At 42.5% G+C, this 21,909-nt stretch overlaps 2 protein-coding genes across 4 annotated transcripts; both read left to right on the top strand.

The window, feature by feature from the left end:
* The first annotated feature begins 200 nt into the window (after positions 1-200).
* On the top strand, positions 201-3,394 carry eif1axb (eukaryotic translation initiation factor 1A X-linked b). 2 transcript variants are annotated; one of them, XM_087789353.1, is made up of 7 exons: positions 201-337; positions 1,193-1,276; positions 2,209-2,312; positions 2,432-2,482; positions 2,552-2,633; positions 2,770-2,861; positions 2,988-3,394. In XM_087789353.1, the coding sequence occupies exons 1-7, from the start codon at positions 322-324 to the stop codon at positions 2,991-2,993; spliced, it is 435 nt and encodes a 144-aa protein (XP_087645479.1). In that variant the 5' UTR covers positions 201-321; the 3' UTR covers positions 2,994-3,394. The 2 variants fall into 2 exon arrangements, with proteins under 2 accessions (XP_087645479.1, XP_087645481.1); XM_087789355.1 differs by having other exon boundaries at positions 220-342; positions 1,198-1,276.
* A 972-nt stretch (positions 3,395-4,366) lies between these two features.
* On the top strand, positions 4,367-21,000 carry map7d2b (MAP7 domain containing 2b). Of its 2 annotated transcripts, XM_087789351.1 has the most exons (15): positions 4,367-4,629; positions 5,147-5,230; positions 5,325-5,485; positions 9,062-9,206; positions 9,802-9,891; positions 10,709-10,798; positions 12,066-12,181; positions 12,249-12,322; positions 15,040-15,191; positions 15,772-16,091; positions 16,167-16,271; positions 16,337-16,394; positions 16,462-16,600; positions 19,569-19,799; positions 19,873-21,000. In XM_087789351.1, exons 1-14 carry the CDS (start codon positions 4,374-4,376, stop codon positions 19,786-19,788), a joined length of 2,010 nt encoding a protein of 669 aa, XP_087645477.1. In that variant the 5' UTR covers positions 4,367-4,373; the 3' UTR covers positions 19,789-19,799; positions 19,873-21,000. The 2 variants fall into 2 exon arrangements, with proteins under 2 accessions (XP_087645477.1, XP_087645478.1); XM_087789352.1 differs by lacking the exon at positions 9,802-9,891 and having other exon boundaries at positions 4,369-4,629.
* Positions 21,001-21,909: the final 909 nt, after the last annotated feature.

The following is a 21,909-nucleotide window of genomic DNA, read 5'->3' as shown; positions in this document are numbered from 1 at the left end:
AATAGACCTTTTAATATTTAATTAAAATAATAGGTGGATCAACTGCCATCAAATAACTTTTACAAATAATTTTATTTTAGAATTATATTATTATATCATGATTGGAATTTGAACATGAACCTGTCAAGTTGAGAATAATTTTAGCACTTCCGGATTGTAACAAATGCTTTGTCAATAAAGCTTTTCTCTTCCCATGCGCATGCGCACACCGGTGTGTAACTTCGCCGCTAAAGCAGCTTCATCTTTTCTTGCCGAGTCCGCAGCTAAAGTCTCTCACTCGAGTTCATTCGAGCAAACCAGGCATCGTAGGCGTGAGGGAATATGCCCAAGAATAAAGGTAAGGTATCTGGACTTGTCTCAGAACCCGTTCTACAGGGACCATGGTGTTCAGCCCGCCGTGGGGACACGCACCGAAAACGTGACCACGGGAAGCTAATGCTAGTTAGCAACAGCTATTTCCTCTCGGACAGCACATTTGGCCTCTGCAAATGACACAATGACATTATATTTCATTGTGGGTAAAATATATTAAAGTTGTGAACGGCGGTCCGGTCAACTAACGCGTATGATTAATCGGTAATAAACCGTTTTGGTGATGCTATCAGGCTACTAGTTAAACCCCACCCGCCCGGCCTACGTTTAATTTAATGTGACGCTATCTTGAAATATGAACAGGCCGGAACAAGTGACGTTTTAAATGCTCTTACGCTACACATAGAGGGGCAGTTAGCCCACTGTCCACCTAGGAGGTGGGTTTTCTGTTTAAATAAGTCTTCCATAGCTTTCGTTGACGTGAATCTGAACCTCCGATATGTGACGCTACTGTTTCAGGTCAGAGGTCGGGGTTACACGACGTAGCTATTTGAAATGTAGATGTATTTTGTTTCCATATAGTTTGGTACTAGAGCACTGTCCGGCTTTGAGTTTATACCTCGTACGAACATATGTTTTTATTTTGAAAAGGGACCACTGAAACCTCACGTATTGTTTAATCTAGTCCGTTTTTTATTTATACTGCTTCATAAAAAAATTCACTTGTCAATAACTCAAATGAGCAGGTATAAATGAGATGATCCATATGTTTTCCAAATATATTTGTACTGTCAAGACGGTTTCCAAAAGTTCTTACTAGATCCACTCCAGTATCCCCTTTTTTCCCTTGATCTTAATTGTTTTATCTTCTGTTTCTCAGGAAAGGGAGGAAAGAATCGTCGACGTGGTAAGAACGAGAATGAGTCCGAGAAAAGAGAGCTGGTGTTCAAAGAGGATGGACAAGGTTTGTTCTGCTCTCTTCAACTTATTGTGTTAAAGCTCTGACCAATGACAATGACCCGGTTGAATTGAAGCCCGATGTTACATTTCTTAACTTGAATTTTTTTTTCAATACTCTCATGTGGTTTTCACTGCTGCTCTGTCAGACTAATGCAGGATTTTAGGTAGTTGTAGTAGCGAAATAAAAACAACCATATAGCTAACCCATTGGCACCTTTTCTAATGTTAATATTTCATTGAAATGAGAGTTTTGTACACATACTGATGAGTACAATAGAGGTCCAAGATCAGTTTAAGAGAAACTTTAACAACTAAAAATAAACACTTTAAACATCAACAACTTGTGGTTCTGGATTAAGTCTTTATATGCAAAAACTGCTTGCATGCTAGTTCTAGTCTACAGTTTTATACGTATCCTCGAAGTAAATTCGAAAATAACTTAAAATGTTTCCTTGGCAGAAAAGTGGTAATGGGTAGGGGTGTGAATTATCAATAATCTAGACTATATTTGTAGTCTTGCCCAGGTACTTTCCTCTGGTGTTTCAGAATTTACAGACCAAATGACCCTTGGTTTCAAAACAAATAAAAAAAGTTATGACCTTGTCTAAACATGTCCAAACGTCTGGTTCAAAAGCTGCTGGAGCAACCTGCCTCCTCACTCATCTCCAGATTGCAACGTTCCTTTAGCTGCGTAGGACGTAATGACTGCTGCCATCTAGCGGCAAGAAGTTTATTTGCAACCCAAAATGTAACTTTATCTTTATAACACCCGTAGTAACAGGGATCTCGTACAAGGCAATGTATTGTAGAGAAAATACAGAAACGGAGCATTTTGTTAAAGTAACTGTTGTGATTAAAGTTTTTGAGCTAAAAGATGCACACAAAGCTCGGCTGATTTTGTCTTCCAGCTCTGATAATTGTGTGTTTGCCCTTCAGAATATGCTCAGGTGATAAAAATGTTGGGAAACGGCCGTCTGGAAGCGATGTGCTTTGACGGGACCAAGCGGCTATGTCACATCAGAGGAAAACTCCGGAAAAAGGTGGGCGAGTCCTGCAACGGTGCACTTCTCTGAGCGCACACTCTGCACTTTCTATAGGCCTTTTTTTTTTTTGCACCCGCCTCGTGTGTCTGTGACAATTATGGCGTGTTCTCACACAGGTCTGGATTAACACGTCAGATATCATCCTGGTCGGATTGAGAGATTACCAGGTCAGTTGGTCTTGAAGGAGCTTGTTTGTTTGAGAGAAACCCGTCGCCTCACGTGTTTCTTCACTTCAGGACAACAAAGCCGACGTCATCCTCAAGTACAACGCAGAGGAAGCGAGGAGTTTGAAAAACTACGGCGAGCTGCCAGAACACGGTGAGACTGACTTCAGTTGGCGTCATACGTGTTTTGAAGCGAAGATGCAAATCTGCATTTCAGTTCCCAGTCAGATGGGTCATGTCACCAAAGAAAGGGTCTTTGTGTGTTTTAAGACTGTTTTTCTCTCCTCCAGCTAAAATCAACGACACAGAAACGTTCGGTCCTGGTGACGACGAGGATATTCAGTTTGATGACATTGGTGGGGACGACGACGATACAGACGGAGTAAGTAGGAAATGTAGCTCACGTTAAACAACCGCAGTTCTAAATTTGGCTTCACCGGTCCTGTGGTCCTGCGATGAGCTCGATGCTTCGAGCAGCCGTGGTAATTGTGTCGCTTCTGTGTTCCAGATATAATGTCCTGCTGCTTGAGGGAAGGTGGGATTTTACTAGAAAGCTCCATCTGGGATGATTTTTGAGCCACAACAAAACCAATTACTCTGATCTGACGGCACACACCCTACACACGGTCCGTTTCCACTCCTATGACATCAGTTTCTTGTTACGTAGTTGTCAATGGCTGCTAGCAGGGGGCGATGAAGCAGGCCTTGTGCAGGATCTGAGCATCTGTCTGCTGGTCAGGAGCAACATGCATCGGTAACTGAGGAGCTGCTTTGTTCCTGAACAGCAGCGTTTTCTCTCTCCGGTGGCTCTGAGCAACACACCCGACGTCTTTTAAAATGTATTTATATTGATTTCACTTTTGTGGAATTTGAAGTACAGAATCTCTGGATTCGACAATAAAAAGATGAACCATTTTTGTTTTCCTTCTCCTTCCTTGCCTGCTGTTCCCAAACCATCAAGTTTCTGTTTTGGGACGGTTCTTTGTCCTCGTGTCATCGGCCCATGTTCCCCAATCCTGGGCCCAGAAGAGAAGATGTATTTTTCTATGGTTTCCCCGTGTTTGTTTTGTCACGCTTGGTTCTGTTTAAACTCTCTCGCTGCCTCGTCTTACACCAGACCAGCAGTTCCCAAACTTCCCCGTCTGAAGTAGATCAGCTTCTCACCTCTGTTCCTGGAAACGCCTGTGTCCTCTTGAGGCTCTCGCTCCTCAGTTCGGGAACCACTGCTCTCTTGTTGCTGTAACTGAATGAATACAAATGTATAATGATGTTTGAATAAAGACCTTAAATCCAACCCCTTTGAGAGTCCTGCTTTTTGAAGGTGGACTGGCAACCTTGTGAAGTCCACTGGCTTTATCTTCAGCTCTGGTCTGTAGACCGACACTCACCCTCAGGGCTCTCGTCAGTCTTGGCTCAGAATGCAAAATAATGGGATCTGGACACCACAGATGATCTTTCCCTACTCCACTGTCTGATCCAAGCATCCCTTCTATGACGTCAGCTGGTGTTTGGACTCGCTGGCCCATATTCATCAGCGACTCGTGCGAGCAGTGACGTAACATAACCGCCTGCGATTGTCACGTTGCCCACACACTAAGGAAACGTGACCTTCGATTATGCTATATATATATTTATTAAAAATAATTATGTATTACAGGGTGTTATCAGATTATAGATCCAGCTGCTACATCAACGATCAACAGAAATACCGCTGGTAAATAATTAATGTTGGTATTTTTATTTGAATCACAAAAATGACCCGTCACCATGACAACATTAAATATGACAGTATATAGTATTGTTGAACAAAAAAAAACATCGTCGCCCGTATTGACGGTTCCTGGTGCGAGGAGACTTGAGGAGCATGTAGGTTCTATGTTGGCGGTGACGTCACATGTTTCAATGCGGAGCAGACGCTCAGGCTGGGTTCGGTTGGTCAGCCATCAGCTGTGCTTCAGAGCTGCTCAGAGGAGGATGTGGTGGAGGAGGCACTGGAAGTCCACCCTCCCTTGCGCGTCTGCGTCGCTTCTTCTTTTCCGTCGAGTCATTGTGTAGAACCTGCCTCTCCTCTCCACAGCACCTGGACCACTCCTGGAATCCATCAACAAGGACCATGAACGAAGTAGCTTCGAGTCGACACCACCTGACACGTGAGCATCTATGTTTTATTCACTATGTTATTTAGTTCTACATATCAGACCCTCTTCCTGCACCACAGCTGTCTCTGTTCATCCTTGGACCAGGTCTGGTGACCAGTCATACTGCAAAAATGTCACTTTCTAAAAAAAATATTTTTTTCCATCATGGCTAGGTCTAGATATTTCCCTCCTGGAATAAATGGGACCTGCAGTATATATCAATCTGCGCTCAGGAATGTGATCTTAGTTCTTGTTGTCTCACACAGGTTTACATGGGTGTTGTTTCTTGGAGCTCTCAGATGTTTTCTAAAATTAGCTGTTTTGATCAGAGTGTTGCAGCGACTGTCACGTCAGAGCGAGGAAGTGAAGCGGCTTCAAAGATATGTGTGTCCACAGCAGCATCCCGTGTGTGTGGTGTTGTTATTTCTCATGTCAATAGAATCCTGTACAAGTCACTACTGTGACCCCTTTTTGTCTCATCACCCGGGGTTAGCCAGTGACTCACATCTGGGCCCCCCTTCTCTCACAGCTCTGGTCCAGCCTCCTTCTCTGGATCTTAGCGATCAGAACCAATCTCCTAATCCTACGCCGTCCAACCCCAAGAGCCCTTCAGGTACAAACTCAACGGTCTTCTCTGGACCTGCGAGGGTCCCCGTAAGAAGAAACATCCCGACACAAATGTGTGTCTTCTCGTGTGTCTGCTGCAGAGCTGGAGGACCTCCTGCGAGACAAAGAGCGTCTCACGCAGCAGCAGCTGGAGCGCAGCGGCGAGGAGCGAGAGAAGAAGATGGCAGAGCGGAAGAGGAAGGAGCAGCAGAGGAGGCTGGCGGCCGAGGAGAAGAGACGGCAGCAGCAGGAGGCCGAGAAGGTCAGAGGTCACACTGATGAGTCGCTGTTTCTGGGTTTGAAGTTTTGTAGGCTGGTGTGTGATGGATTAAGGTTGCATGTTAACAACAATAATTGGTCTAATAAGACTTGTGAAGGAGGTCGGACTGATCTGAAGGTTGCCTGCTGAAGAATACACTCACTGACACATTGTAGCTCACTGTTCAAAAATATATATTTCATACAATAACATCCTCATTATGCTTAATGTGTTTCCTTTCTTGTCGCCACGTTGATAATTATCGAAGCATCAAACATCTGGTTAGTGTATAAGAGGAATATCATTAAACATCCATAATCACATACAATTTAGCTATTTAGTATTTAACATGAAATCAATATCATTGTAACACAATAATAATATTGCGTTAAGGTCAACAGAGAATCCTAAGTATGCATTCTAGCAATAGATAGTTAACATCCCCTATAGCTGTGGAACTTTTGGAGTGTCTCAATGACTGTGGTCTCTGGCGTTTCTCAATCTCCAGTACGACGCATCATCATTGCTTTGTTTTGGCCTTTCATCCCAAAAGCCCCTCACCTAAGGCTGGCCCACTGCAGGCTTGTCAGGCCTGGGTGTCTCACTGGTGGCCTTGTGTGCTGCCTCTCTCTTTCTGCTTCTGCTAAAAAGGCTAAATTCTTGCGGGTTCTTCCAGTGCTGCTGCCAAACACCTCAGCATCTGGTGTATCTGCCACTGCTAAGACTGGATTTGCAACCCACCGGGTTTGTTTGAGTCTTGCTGCAGTGGCACATAGAGGACGGACCACATCCTCTTTATACCAGAGCTGTACGTCTGTTGGTACACCTCGTCTATCACCAGGTGCTGAAGCTCATACTCAGTACCCTTCTGCCTAGTAAGTGTTGTTTCTCTTAGACCAGGGGTAGGCAACCTGGTCCAGAAAGAGCCGCAGTGGGTGCAGGTTTTCGTTCCAACCATTCAAGAGGACACATTTTGACCAATCAGGTGTCTTAGGAGTGTAATCAGTTGATTGTCAGTCTGGTGTTGCTTGTTCAGCTGAAACCTCTTTAGTTAAACTGTATATGCTTGATCAGTTGGAACAAAAACCTGCACCCACTGCGGCTCTTTCTGGACCAGGTTGCCTACCCCTGTCCTAGACCAAATCCTCCACTAGTTTAGACCAATTTTTCCCTGTATCCCTTCGAATGCGACAGTGGGGACACATTTTCCACACACACTCTTTAATCCAAGCCACGCGTTAGTTAGCTTAAATGGTTTTCTTGATGTTTACAAGTGCTCTTCTATTCTGGGTACAGAACTGGGGGTCCTGAATATAATAGTATATAGTTTCTGAAATGCCATGTGGGACTTTGTTTATCAGATATCAATTATCTCTTCCTCTTTTGGCCCTTTTTTAATTGATTGCAAGATGAGATTTGCATGTTAAACACATCCTGCAAAATCTCTAACTCTGAACCGCCGTGTCAATAAACTTGTTTTTTCCGTAAGTGTTGGTCCCACAATGCTGGAGAAAATCTTCCCTTTAACATTCAATAAATTGATCTGTAGCAATTGGTGAATGGTTACATAGTTTTTTCTCATTGGGAATTCAAATCCCTGCTGCCCTTTCCACTGTCTTAGGTATGATGCGTTTATCACTTCCACTAGCTTTACTAGAGTTACTTTAAGAAGACTAGTGAGTTCTTAAAGAGTCTGTACGCAAGACCAGTAGATCCTGGGGCTGATGCTGATCTGGATTGTTCGTTTCAATGTTGCCTCAATTTCCATCTATACATGTGGCCTTATGTTCAACTGGTTTTCAGGAGGATGCCTTGTTGGCAGATGTAAACATATATATAACCTTAAACAACAGTGTAATATACACAATATAGCGGCACAGTGTTTTGCTTAAACGATAAGGACGATATCGATGGACACGGAGTTGAGCAATGTCAGTCTTTTTCAACGAAATTATGTGCATATCAAATTCCCACAATGTATCTGAAGGTCAACATTAAAGTGCAATTTTCAGCTTTTTTTCCTCATTTGATCAGAGATATCGACTGACCACAAACAAAACCCCAGATTCTACCCTAACGCATCATCACTAGTTAGTGTTAAAAGTTAGTGATTCAGAGTTTGATTCTGCTTAAATGTCATCGTCAGATCTTTAAAACAAGCCCATGTGTTCAATGTTGACTGAGATGTGCTTGATGTCGACTCTCATACATCTAGAGCAGGGGTGGGCAATTAAATTTCTTAAAGGGCCACATTAAATTCTGTGAATGTTGTAAGGGGCCGTCGAGAAAATCCCCAAAAAAAGGACAAGCGTGACATTTATTATGCTAAATAGGATGCAATTTTATTCTTGTATGAGTTTCTTTCAAAATATTTCTTCAACTAACTTTAAATATTTTGAGGGATTAATATATACTCAAAAAAGTGTACACAAAAAGGAGGGGAAAAGTAAATAAGTGTTGTAAATGAATAATAAATACAAAATACACTTTTTAATGCATTAGAACCATTTATACATGATCATAGTTTGACATTACAAGGGCCGCATAAATACAGTCAAAGGGCCGCATGTGGCCCCCAAGGCCGCACTTTGCCCAGGTCTGATCTAGAGAATTCATGTGTGTGCGAAATTTTCTGGAATTCATTGTAAGAAAGGCTCGCCACTCTTACTAGTACACGAGGCCCCTGTACAGTATCTGATGCATTGTTGTCATCATGACTTCACAACATCATTGTCATCTCTACACAAACACCTCAGTTCACTGAGAATTCTTTAAAGCCCAAACAATGTCGGTCAGAGTTTCACAACGTCACCCGCACCTTCAGGTCAGTCTGGTCTTTGCAGAGCACAGTCCTTAAAACGTCAGGAAAAAAGATACGGCTTTGTCTGGACAAGATCCCAGATGTGTGTGTGAGTGATGACTATTGAACCCCCTCACCTTCGCCACTCATGCATTATTTATTGACCAAAAGATCTTCCGTCTCCGGGGGGGGGGGGGGGGGGAATGACATCACCGCCGAAGTCGCATTTACTGGAAAAATGTTCTCAATGTGTAATTTGATCAGAACAGGGACTAAACACACACAAATACACTCTAACGCACATGCAAACGCACACACACATTGATATACACACACACACAAAACCCACAGATGTTGTTTGTTTTTCATTGTTTTATCTTCACCTGCTGTGATCGGATGATTCCGTCCCTTCACTTACAAACTAAACCACTACATCATGGAGGAAGAGACAGAGGGGAAGGAGAGAGAGGGAGAGAGAGAAAGAGGGGTAGAGGGATGGAGAGCGAGGGATGGAGATGGAGAAGGTGGGGGATGGTAGGTGAGGGCGGGGGGGACAGGAGGGGTTGTTACCGGGTGCGAGCAGCAGATGGAGAGAGAGAGCGTCATGAGCGGCAGGATGCGAGCGAGCTGGTCACCTCACACTCAGAGGGGCGCGGCGCTCTGATGCAGCGACCATGATGGCACAGCCGTGCGTCAGCTCCTCGCCGGGGCTTCGTCGTCGCAGCGACGGCTCCGTCAGAGAATCTCTCTTCTTCCCCGTCTATGAACGCAACGAGCAGGAGAGGCTGGAGGCCCTGGTGCGCCGGAGAGCCGGGGGAGTGGACCGCAGAGGAGGAGGAGGCGGCGGCGGGGAGGCGACCCGGGACCACCTGGACAACAGGCCCAAGCGCTGGACCTGGGGAGGGCCGCCCGACGGAGTGGAGGGTAAGAAGACGACGACGATGATGATGAAGGACCTTGTGGAGGTCATGTGAGTGATGGCTGGGGGAGGATGGTGAGCGATGGAGGGTGTGGAAGCTGCAATGCAGGAGTGGCTTTTGTCTGGAGGCTCCAGACTTGTTTACACACACACGTTCAGCTGGTGTGTGTGTGTGTGTGTGGGTCTGCAGTGTGTGTTGTTATGCTGGAGTGTCATGGCAGGATTCTGTGGCGCATGGTAACAGCATCAATTATTGACCATCCCGTCGCTGCACTGAGATCAGAACCATCATCGCAACAGAGCCCAGCGGCAAGATCAGCATCGCCTCGTCGTTCTATCGATGGTTCGCTGACATCATCATCGTGTCACTCTCTGCTGGACTGTAGCCGGTCCAGCAGGAAAATGGCGTCTCTCTCTGGCCTACAGGCAGACATTGGCTTGACTTTGATTCTGATGAAAGGTGTCGTCGAGCAAAACAACCTCAGTGTGTGTGTTCTGGTGTTTGTGTTTGTCGGAGAGAGAGAGACTGTGATGTGTGTGTGTAACTATTGCGTAACGCTTCTGCTTTCTCGGCTTCCTCCTCCCTGACCTGCTGCCCAGGTGACCCTAAGACCCCCTCCTGCCGTGCCATTGGCTCCTGCCGGTCCAATGAGCCTCCCACTGCTTCCAGTGTCCCTTCTTCACACAATGGTACCCACTTGTCCACATCCGTGTGCCACAACATCGCACCCGCTTGCTGCTGCAGCCCCAGTGTGTCTCAGTGTTCGTGTATGTTGTGTATCAGTGTTTGTGTATGTGTGTATCAGTGTTTGTGTTTAAGGATGTGTTCAGTGTGTGTCCATTGATTCTAAACTTGAGTCACATTTGTCAGTGTTGAGTTGTCACTGGACTGTGTACACAGAAGAGTGGATGGTTCTGTTCCCAATACAAGTGTGACACAAAGACACTTTAGTCAAGAGGGAGGAAGATCAATGTATTCGATCATTTCAGTGTGTGCGTCATAATTTACACACAAAAACACACACGACAAATGGCGGCTTCACTTCCTGTTGTCCTGCTATGTACTGTCACAAAATCAATGAATGGCCTAAAAAGGCTGCCAGATAACCACAAAGACACACACACAGACACACACAAATACAAACACACACACACACATATATATATATAATGAATAATTATATGAATAATGAGAAGTTAAACTTCCTCCATCACTTCTGAATTATCTTGGTACAAGTCAGTTTGTGTTCACACGTCAGGGTCTGTGGTGGTTATTACCTCTGCCATGGATCCAGGTTTCCTCAGTCACTTGTGTCTATAAAAAACAACTTTCATGTGACTGTGCTGACAAATGTGTTGTTGGGTTATTCATCAGTTGCTCATCCCTCTCAGGTCTTCATCTGTGTCCTCATCGTCCTCATGCTCGCGGCGATGAGTCCTCTGTGCCTGTGGTTCCTGACGTGGATGCTCTCGCTCTGACCATGTGTCCGTCTGTCTCCTCTGTTAGCCGGTGACTTCCTGCCTCCGCCCACCTCAGATCAGCCAATCAACAGGCAGCTCTCCAGCTCCTCCGCCGCGCTGCACTCACCTGAGAGAGGTCAGACCCACTTGACCTTTTCTTCTGCTCTGTTGTTTGACTTTATCAAGCAAAGCTAGTGGAGGAATAGTGATAGTACCTGATCGACTGACTAAAGTACCACCTACAAGATCAGTGTGACCACTTTAACTCTGACTCTCTGTCCGTGATCAAGGTGATCGTGTAACTGTCCCCGGCCTGACCTCAACAAAGTTCATATTGAGAGGGTCACAGTTATCACTCTAACCAATGTAAAGTGGAGAGAAAGGAACCACCGAGGAACTTCCGAGCATCTGTATGAGAAGGGAATTCATTCTTGAATCAGGTTTTAAAGTTTTAAGTGCTAAAATCTTTCCCCTTTTCTTCTTCCAACTGTTATTATTTTGACGCCCACAAAAGATGTGCCGTAAGGATGGTGTGATACCTGCGGCAGGACCAGAGGGTTCCATGTTGGTGTTCACTGATCAACATGTGGATCCATTAATGTTTTGCAGGATTCTTCAGACTGAAACTACTGGCTCTATTCTCTAAAAATGCAGGTGTTAATAAATAGTTTAAACTGCCAAGAAATGATTACCATTTATTATTATTTTATAATATTTTTTATAACAAAAATAATAATTATTATGGTTGTTGTTATTATTATTTCAACCATGCAGAACACAAAATACGTAAAAACGTACAGGCCTTTAACTGACTGTCCTGACAACCATGTTCTTTTGTTTAGGTTAACAAAATAATACTTTATCTAAACAAATAGTCCGTTTTTTGTGTTGAAATTCTTTGCATCCATCCAGCCTTGATCTTTTCTCCTGCGTTTTCAGTATTACATATGCAGTAGTGATGAGGGTCAGAGGAGCTGTATGCACCTTGTTAAAGGTTTCTTGACACTTGGTTTTAGTCTTATGAATGATCTGTGTCTCTTGGATGCTCCGCTCTTCCAGCCCCGGACATGTTCTGAAATAGTTCTGGCACAGTCCGAGATATCTGTCCTACAGCTTCTTCAGATGATACATCATTATTCTTGTGTTATCTCTGTTGAAATAACAAGCACTTACTTGCTGGCGACATACAGTAGGTCAGTGTCATCGGCTCCAGGGGTCCGAAGATGATGAAATGTATTTTGGGACCGTTGCATAAAAGAGAACTGGAGGTCATAAAATTCAAGTTACATCGGTCAAATGTTGTTTGAAGGTTGCTCTGAGTCAAGTAGTTGTTTTTCTGTGACAAGGTTTAACTCTATTTCATCAAATCATCAATTGTGTTCCGCATGTTGTGTGTCCATCAGTGTCGACCCGCCGGGCAGCTTCTCCAAACAACAACAACAGAACAAAGAGGAACACGTCCAACCGCAGGAGCATCGCAGGCTTCCCAGAGGACCCGTCCAAAGTCAAGACCCCCACTGTGAGGAACACACGCTGTACTTAACGATGGTTCTTCAAGGTCGTCATTTATAAGCTATTTCTATCAGGGAGAGTTTCCAAACACACCAGCGCGGAGCTCGTCTTTCAGAGCCAACAGCAAAGGACCTGCTACTCCTAAACGGTACCACACACACTTATTCTGATACACACACACTAATACACCCTCACACACATATACTTGTATAACACATACAACATTCACTTGCATTTACACACACTCATACTGTACATACATACTTATTCTGATTCACACACACTAATACACCCTCACACACATATACTTGTATAACACATACAACATTCACATGCATTTACACACTCTGTACATACACACTTATTCCGATTCACACACACTAATACACTCTCACACACATATACGTGTATAACACATACAACATTCACATGCATTTACACACTCTGTACATACACACTTATTCTGATTCACACACACTAATACACCCTCACACACATATACTTGTATAACACATATAACATTCACATGCATTTACACACTCTGTACATACACACTTATTCTGATTCACACACACTAATACACCCTCACACACATATACTTGTATAACACATATAACATTCACATGCATTTACACACACTCATACTGTACATACATACTTATTCTGATTCGCACACACTAATACACCCTCACACACATATACGTGTATAACACATACAACATTCACATGCATTTACACACTCTGTACATACACACTTATTCTGATTCACACACACTAATACACTCACACACATATACGTGTATAACACATACAACATTCACATGCATTTACACACTCTGTACATACACACTTATTCTGATTCACACACACTAATACACTCTCACACACATATACGTGTATAACACATACAACATTCACATGCATTTACACACTCTGTACATACACACTTATTCTGATTCACACACACTAATACACCCTCACACACATATACTTGTATAACACATACAACATTCACTTGCATTTACACACACTCATACTGTACATACATACTTATTCTGATTCACACACACTAATACACCCTCACACACATATACTTGTATAACACATACAACATTCACATGCATTTACACACTCTGTACATACACACTTATTCTGATTCACACACACTAATACACCCTCACACACATATACTTGTATAACACATACAACATTCACTTGCATTTACACACACTCATACTGTACATACATACTTATTCTGATTCACACACACTAATACACCCTCACACACATATACTTGTATAACACATACAACATTCACATGCATTTACACACTCTGTACATACACACTTATTCTGATTCACACACACTAATACACCCTCACACACATATACTTGTATAACACATACAACATTCACTTGCATTTACACACACTCATACTGTACATACATACTTATTCTGATTCACACACACTAATACACCCTCACACACATATACTTGTATAACACATACAACATTCACATGCATTTACACACTCTGTACATACACACTTATTCTGATTCACACACACTAATACACTCTCACACACATATACGTGTATAACACATACAACATTCACATGCATTTACACACTCTGTACATACACACTTATTCTGATTCACACACACTAATACACCCTCACACACATATACTTGTATAACACATACAACATTCACATGCATTTACACACACTCATGCTGTACATACATACTTATTCTGATTCACACACACTAATACACCCTCACACACATATACTTGTATAACACATACAACATTCACATGCATTTACACACTCTGTACATACACACTTATTCTGATTCACACACACTAATACACTCTCACACACATATACGTGTATAACACATACAACATTCACATGCATTTACACACTCTGTACATACACACTTATTCTGATTCACACACACTAATACACCCTCACACACATATACTTGTATAACACATATAACATTCACATGCATTTACACACACTCAGGCTGTACATACATACTTATTCTGATACACACACTAATGCAACCTCACACACATATACTTGTATAACACATACACAATCACATGCATTTACACACACTCACTCTGTACATACACACTTATTCTGATACACACACTAATACACCCTCACACACACATACTTGTATAACACATACACAATCACATGCATTTACACACACTCATACTGTACATACACAATTATTTTGATAAACACACACTAATACACCCTCACACACATATACTTGTATAACACATACACATTCACATGCATTTACACACACTCATGCTGTACATACACATACTTGTGAAAACACACACTTACTCACACACACATGCATACATACACATAATTACACACTCATTTACACACTCCTACTGTACATACACATACTAATACAAACAAAAACTTTCTAACAGACTAATGTGTAGGCCCACACATATGCACACTCACAAACACACACTTGTTTAACTCACATGTATTTACGCACACATTCCTACTGTACACACACTTATACAAACACATACTCGCTCACAAACTCAAGCATATACAGAAAAAAACTCACACTGACACTCGTATAACTCACCTTCGTTTATACAAACTCATATTGTTCAAACACACTTAAATAAACACACAAACATGCATGCCTACAGTAATACACACACAAACTAATATACACTAATACACACACATACTTTTATAATACACTCAAATACACACACATACTTTTATAATACACTCAAATACACAACCGAAATAAGCACACACAGCCATCACACACTGGAATCACACTTACAGAAGTGTGACACTCTGTGTTCCAGTGTGCGGAACAACAGGAGTCGGGCTCAGTCGCCCTGCTCTCCTGGACAGTTCACTCCCTCGTCTCGACAACGGGCCACCACACCTGACGACCGGAGTCATGGCACCCTAGAGAAGAAGATCCCCAAATCCACTAGCCGAGAGCTGAATGCCGGTGAGTCCAGACAGGTCCCAACAGGTTGGTGTCGTCATGGAAACGTAACAGTTCTCTCTCATCAGGGTGTCCCAGCGTCAGCCGTTTTATTGCTGAATATTTTCTAATTGATGCTTTAGGTGTCAAGCTGGTCCAGAAAACGGCCCAGACGGTGCAGGTTTTGGATCCAACCATTCAGGCACATATAGTTGAACCAATCAGGCGTCTGGATACAGTAATCAATTGATTGTCAGTCAGGTGTTGCTTGTTTAAGCCGACACCGGATTCGTTAACTCATGTGTACTTGACTGGTTGGAACAAAAACCTGCACCATTTCGGCCCTTTTCTGGACCAGTTTATATCTAATCAGACTAAAACACATCAAGAGTCAGACTCAAGTGGTACGAAGAAGCTGGTTTGCGTCTCGAAGATGAACCACTTCTGAGTCTCCTAACTAAACACGTTTGATCTCATCACCTACGACTTATGATGGCAAATATGTCATTTTGACCAAGAACAAGTCTTCAGCTGAAAGTTTGTGCAGACTTGGCCTCATGGTGGCGCTGCGGGTTCAGTACACCTTCTCTCCTGCTCTGCTCAGAGTCTCCGGGGATGAACACGGGCCGGAGCGTGGGCGGAACCACAGACGCTGAGGAGGCGTCCCGGCTGTTGGCGGAGAGACGTCGCCTCGCTCGGATCCAGAAGGAGCAGGAGGAGATACAGCGGATGGAGGAGGAGAAGCTGAGGGCGGAGGAGGAGCAGAGGAGGCAGCAGGAGGCCCGGGAGCAGCAGGAGAGAGAGGCACGGCAGACAGAAGAGGATCGCGTGAAGAGAGAGGAGCAGAGGAGGATCAAGGAGGAGGAGGAGCGACGGCAAAAGGAGCAGAGATGGAAGGACATGCAGGAGAAGCTGGACAAAGAGGTTTGTCGCCAAACTACACAACTTTTGTTGTGTTGTGATATGATTAAAAACACAAGACATGTTGGGTGTTTTCAGCGTGAAGAGGCTGTTCTGAGGGGTCAGAAGGAGACGGAGAGGAAGAGGGTGGAGAGAGAGCAGCAGCACTTCCAGGAGGAGCAGGAGCGCCTGCTGCGCAAGAAGGTGACACACGGCTAGTGTGCGTCTGTGTGTGTGTGTGCTGATACACTGACTTGTGTGTTCCTCAGAGAATAGACGAGATAATGAAGAGAACCAGGAAGAGTGAGGTGGATCCTCCCACTGCAGGTGAGACTCTCCATCACCTCCTGAGAGTGTTGCTGTTGTGCGTCCGTCTCACCGCTGCCATCTGCAGCGTCTGAGGCGTCAATGGAGGCAGCAGTGGAGGAGCATGAGTCTTCTCCAGCTCAAGCTCCCGTCATCCTGCTTGGACCTCTGGAGACCAAGAGCTGCCTGGAGGAGCTGTCGGACGGAGTCCAGTCCATGGATGTGAGGTGAGATATTTAGATATACACACATATAAACACATATAGAAAACTGGTAGCAGCAAATAGGAAAAACCCCAAAGTTTTGTTTGACACGATTCATTCTCTCGTGTCTCCTGCTCCTCAAATCACGCCTGTCTTCTGTGAAGCTGACAGCAATGCATTGTTGAGATTTTTCATTGACAAAATTAAATTGATCAAAGAGAAAATCTCTCCCCCTTTGTTTGGAACCCCTACTGTCTCTGAGCCCCTCTCCTCCTCTTGGTCCTCCTTCACTGCTGTATCTTTGAGTGATATTTCGGCACTAGTGAACAAGATGAAACACTCCTCTTGCTCAGATGATGTCCTTCCTTGTAGGCTTTTTATCAAAGTATTTGATGTAATTGGCCCCTGGGTTACCAATATGGTGAACCTCTCCCTTTCCACAGGGGTTTTTCCCAATGCATTTTAACATGCCATTGTGGAGCCTCTGCTAAAAAAAACAGGCTTAGACCCAACTGACCTCAATAATTTCAGGCCTATTTCTAAGCTCCCTTTCTTGTCCAAGATCTTGGAGAAGGTGGTGTCTGAGCAGCTGTCTTTGTTCCTGGATCAGAGCGACATCCATGAGAAGTTTCAGTCTGGCTTCCGTAAACATCACTCTACGGAGACAGCTTTATTGAAAGTGTCCAGTGACATCATGATGTCGGCTGACTCGGGTAAATTCACTGTTCTGGTTCTCTTGGATCTGTTCTCAGCCTTTGACACAGTTGATCACCAGATCCTGCTGAGAAGACTGAGGGATGAAGTGGGACTGTCTGGGTCTGTGTTAGAATAGTTCTCATCTTACCTTTCTGGGCGCAGTTTTAGTGTATCTGCCAATCAAATGAGGTCTCAATCGGCAGATCTGTTGTGTGGAGTCCCTCAAGGTTCTGTTCTGGCTCCTTTATTGTTTTTGCTGTACTTGATTCCCCTGGGTTAAATCATTCAGAGATTTCCTTCCATTTTGCTGATGACATCCAGCTCTACTGCTCTTTTGATCCAACTGAGCCACAAAGGCTGAACAGCTTAGTCAATTGTTGCTAGAAATCAAACAATGACTGAGTGAAAACACTTTGCAGCTAAATGTGGACAAAACTGAAACTCTGGTTATTGCTCCTGATGATAAGGTTCCAGGGTTGAGTCAGTACTTGGGTGACTTAGGTCAGTCTGTCAAACTGAGCCTGAGAAACCTTGGTGTTGTATTTGACAAAGACATGTCTCTTGTTCAAAACTGCAGAAAACTGACCAGAAACTGTTTCCTTCAACTGAGAAAAATCTCTAAACTTAGGAAAATGTTGTCGGAACATGATCTGGAGCTTATAATCCATGCGTTTGTTTCTTCTCGTCTGGACTATTGTAACAGTTTGTTTTCATGTCTTAACAAGAAGGAGCTGTCTCGCCTGCAGTTGATTCAGAACTCTGCAGCGAGAATTCTGACCCGCTCAAGTAGAAGAACTCACATTTCTCCGATCCTTAAAACTCTTCACTGGCATCCAGTTTCTTTCAGGATCAACTTTAAAATTCTGGTTCTTACTTTCAGATCTATTCATGGTCAGGCTCCTCCTTACATCACTGATCTGATCCAGCCTTACACCCCAGCTTGGGCTCTGAGGTCTGTGGATCAGAATCTACTTATAGTTCCACGCACACGGCTCAGGACCAGAGGAGAGAAATATTTTCAGGCTGTTGCTCCTAAGCTTTGGAACGATCTTCCTCTCTCTTTGCGCTTGATGGATCTACTGACTCCTTTAAGAAACATCTTAAGACGTTTCTATTTGTTCAGGCTTTTCCTTCATTTTCTGGAACTCCTGTGTTGTTCTCAGTATGATCTTGATCTTTAAAGTATATCTTTTTTTTGAGTATTGTTATGATTGTTTAAGCGCTTTGTGACCCTGGTCTGGAAAAGCGCTATATAAATAAAAATTACTTACTTAATTACTTTCTTACATATATAACTCTTACAGCCACAAGCTACTTAGTTCATCTTTAGAAATACCACCTGAACACATATGTATAAAGTTATATTAAATAATTATGAACACATATGTATAAAGTTATATTAAAACATTATAAAAACATATGTACAAGGTTTTATTAAAACATTATAAAAACATATGTATAAAGTTATATTAAAATATAATAAAAACATATGTATAAAGTTATATTAAAATATAATAAAAACATATGTATAAAGTTATAATAAAACATTATGAACACATATGTATAAAGTTATATTAAAACATTATAAAAACATATGTACAAGGTTTTATTAAAACATTATAAAAACATATGTATAAAGTTATATTAAAATATTATAAAAACATATGTATAAAGTTATATTAAATCATTATGAACACATATGTATAAAGTTATATTAAAACATTATGAACACATATGTATGAAGTTATATTAAAACATTATGAACACATATGTATAAATGTATATTAAAACATTATAAAAACATATTTATAAAGTTATATTAAAACATTAAGAACACATATATATAAAGTTATATTAAAACATTATGAACACATATGTATAAAGTTACATTAAAAATGTATAAAAACATATGTATAAAGTTATATTAAAACATTATAAAAACATATGTATAAAGTTATATTAAAAAAATTATAAAAACATATGTATAAAGTTATATTAAAACATTATGAACACATATTTATAAAGTTACATTAAAAATGTATAAAAACATATGTATAAGGTTCTATTAAAACCATATGAAAACATATGTATAGAGTTATATGTATAGAACACACATGTTAAAATTGCAAAAAAAAACATGATATGGTGTTATTATATAAAAGTTTCATCTTTAGGGTTTCAACGCAACCAACAGACACAAAATGGAATTGTCAGTAACTAAAGATAAAATATAATAAATAAAAAACAAATGTGTTTGTGTCATCGACTCTTTAAGTTGTCCATCTGTGTCCATTAGTCCTGTGTCCAGGGACGAGCTGGCCAGTGGGCAGGACTTCTCTCCGGTCACTGAGGGGGGCTACCCTCTGCTCATGGACCTAGACCATGGACAAGAAGAAACCTCGTACCCTAAGCTGCAGGCAGGAAGTGGAGTGGGTGACCTGAACAAGAACCTCCTGATCCGGGCCTACGCTGCTGCCGAGGCAGCCCAGATGATCCCGAGCGAGGTGGACGTGTGAGTCTGTGAGAGGTGAGTAGATATAAATTCATGCTTGTCTGTTTCTTTGGTTGCGGAGGGGTTTGAACTCTGATGTTTGTTTCAGGTCCACGTCCAGAACCAGCCTCCACCTACAGTAACCATCAACCGCTGAATCACGTCACCATCACCAACACTGCTGTCCTCTTGTGTAGTTTCAGGATCAGTCCAGTGGACCAGCAGGTCCAGCTGTAGCCGACGTTCTGCTGCTTCTGCCGCTGGACTATTTCTTTTGTGGTCCAGGACCAGCATGTATGCTCCACGTCTTCACACACACACACACACACACACACAGGCACATACACACACCTGCTGAGAGTCTTTGTCCAGGTGAGGCAGTGAGAATGTGTGTCACATTTCCGGTCACATGACTGAGTTACTTTATTGAATCTGGACTGTAAATACCTCTCAGGTGAGGCTCTGCAGCGCCCCCTCACCACCTTACGAGGCCTTACACCTCCCCTCATTCACTGCTGGCCCATGCAAGACGATCGCGTCAGTCCGTGCCCGAGGTCCTAAGTCCAAAGGTGTGACACCACCACGGCTCATTAGTAGACACAACAACCACACACACAAATAACTTCTCACTCGTGGTTCTTGTCTGCAATAAGAAAGTCTTGTGGTTCAAGTTCAGCGGTGGAATTTAGAAATGTTCACTTTGCTTACTGGAAGCTTCAGTTTCACTCTGGCGTCTGGTCACGTAAAGATACTGGTTTGGTTCTGTGCAGTGGAGCTGATCTGTAGAAGGTGTGAGGCCCTGCTGAGCTGCCTCCTTCATGTTTTTGTAGTGATGGGTTAATAAAGCATCATGAAGCACTGTCCCTTTTCTCAGAGTGTGCCCTACATGGATGTCACTCTCTGCTCTACAGTCTATTAAAAATCTATTGTTCGATTGAAACCTCACATCGTTTTAAGGGCGCCACCTACTGGGCTCTAAAGATAGCACACTGCTTCATGAAGCTTTAAAGAGCATCTCTAAGCGTTTTGTAGTTACTGTATTTGCTCCTGAGTACGGCCTTAAACTGTATATGTACGTGGACGCTCACCCATCACCTCCCCTGGTTCTGTTTGAACCCCGTGACCGTGATGGAAGCGCTGACATCTGGACTGAAGACAGGATCTGCAGCCTGGTGGATCATCATTGTAAACATGTGCATGAAAACTGCTGAGATACAATAAACTTCTTTAAGCTGTTGCTGTGTGACTCACATCATCACCGAGTCCTAATTTAAAAAAGACCCCCATAAGGAAAGGGGATTGAAAAAGAATCTTCCACTGGTCAACTTGACTGAGACTGGGGTGGAGCTGCAGTTTGTCCCAGCTAGTTAGGGGTGAGAAAGTGTTCTCAACAGGGGCAAAGTGGACTTTGTCAGGGCCACAAGTGATTAGACTTAAAGAGTGGTCATGGTTTTAATACAATTATCTTTATTCATACGGCACATAAATAGGACCTTATTGACCACAGACTTTCATGATAGCTAGATATTTAAAAAATAGCATCAAAAAGCTTTTGTTTCTCTTCACATATGGTAAATACAGTTTATACTGTATATAAAGTACAGGCCAAAAGTGTGGACACACTTTCTGGGCTCATGCAATTATGCAGTTTTTTGGACTGAATGAGCTCAATTTCTTAAAGTAAAGATGACCACTCAGTTCTCTTTACTCAGCTGATCGGTTCTTTGCATAAATGTAACTATAAGGTTGTTCTATAGTGATGTATCAACATGATTTCTGCACAACACAGATAATCGTCCAAATCCCATTATTAAGGCAAAAGAGATTCCACTAAGTAACCCTGAAAAGACTCACCTGCGAATGAAAAACTATTTTAGGTGACTGTATTTTGAAGGTCATCACAAAACTGTAAGTAAGTAAGCTGAATGCTAAAAGTCTGCATTGCATTCATCGGTGAAAATGGTGGTTACTTTGAAGAAACTAGACTATAAGAATAAGAAGATTTCAGTTATTTTACACATTTGGATTAAGTACATAGTTCTGCATGTGTTCATTCACAGTGCATTCAGTGAGAATCTTTTATGTAAATAATCATGAAAACAAAGAAAAGACAGTAAATGAGAAGTTGTATATTTTGGCCTGTACT

This window comes from Callionymus lyra, chromosome 4 (assembly GCF_982586985.1).
Source record: "Callionymus lyra chromosome 4, fCalLyr1.hap1.1, whole genome shotgun sequence".
In the NCBI taxonomy this organism is placed as follows: Eukaryota; Metazoa; Chordata; class Actinopteri; order Syngnathiformes; family Callionymidae; genus Callionymus; species Callionymus lyra.
The sequence above is the reverse complement of the archived record's forward strand: the minus strand, read 5'-3'. Positions and strand labels throughout refer to the sequence as shown.

What these genes read in the sequence shown, in the direction of transcription:
- eif1axb (XM_087789353.1), top strand. An exon ending in GTTCAAAGAGGATGGACAAG is followed by an intron (nt 1,277 to 2,208) that starts GTTTGTTCTGCT and finishes TTTGCCCTTCAG; the next exon opens with AATATGCTCAGGTGATAAAA. An exon ending in CGGCGAGCTGCCAGAACACG is followed by an intron (nt 2,634 to 2,769) that starts GTGAGACTGACT and finishes TCTCTCCTCCAG; the next exon opens with CTAAAATCAACGACACAGAA.
- map7d2b (XM_087789351.1), top strand. Translation starts at nt 4,374, where the DNA reads ATGTTTCAATGCGGAGCAGACGCTCAGGCTGGGTTCGGTTGGTCAGCC. An exon ending in GCTGCACTCACCTGAGAGAG is followed by an intron (nt 10,799 to 12,065) that starts GTCAGACCCACT and finishes TGTGTCCATCAG; the next exon opens with TGTCGACCCGCCGGGCAGCT. An exon ending in GGTGGATCCTCCCACTGCAG is followed by an intron (nt 16,395 to 16,461) that starts GTGAGACTCTCC and finishes TGCCATCTGCAG; the next exon opens with CGTCTGAGGCGTCAATGGAG.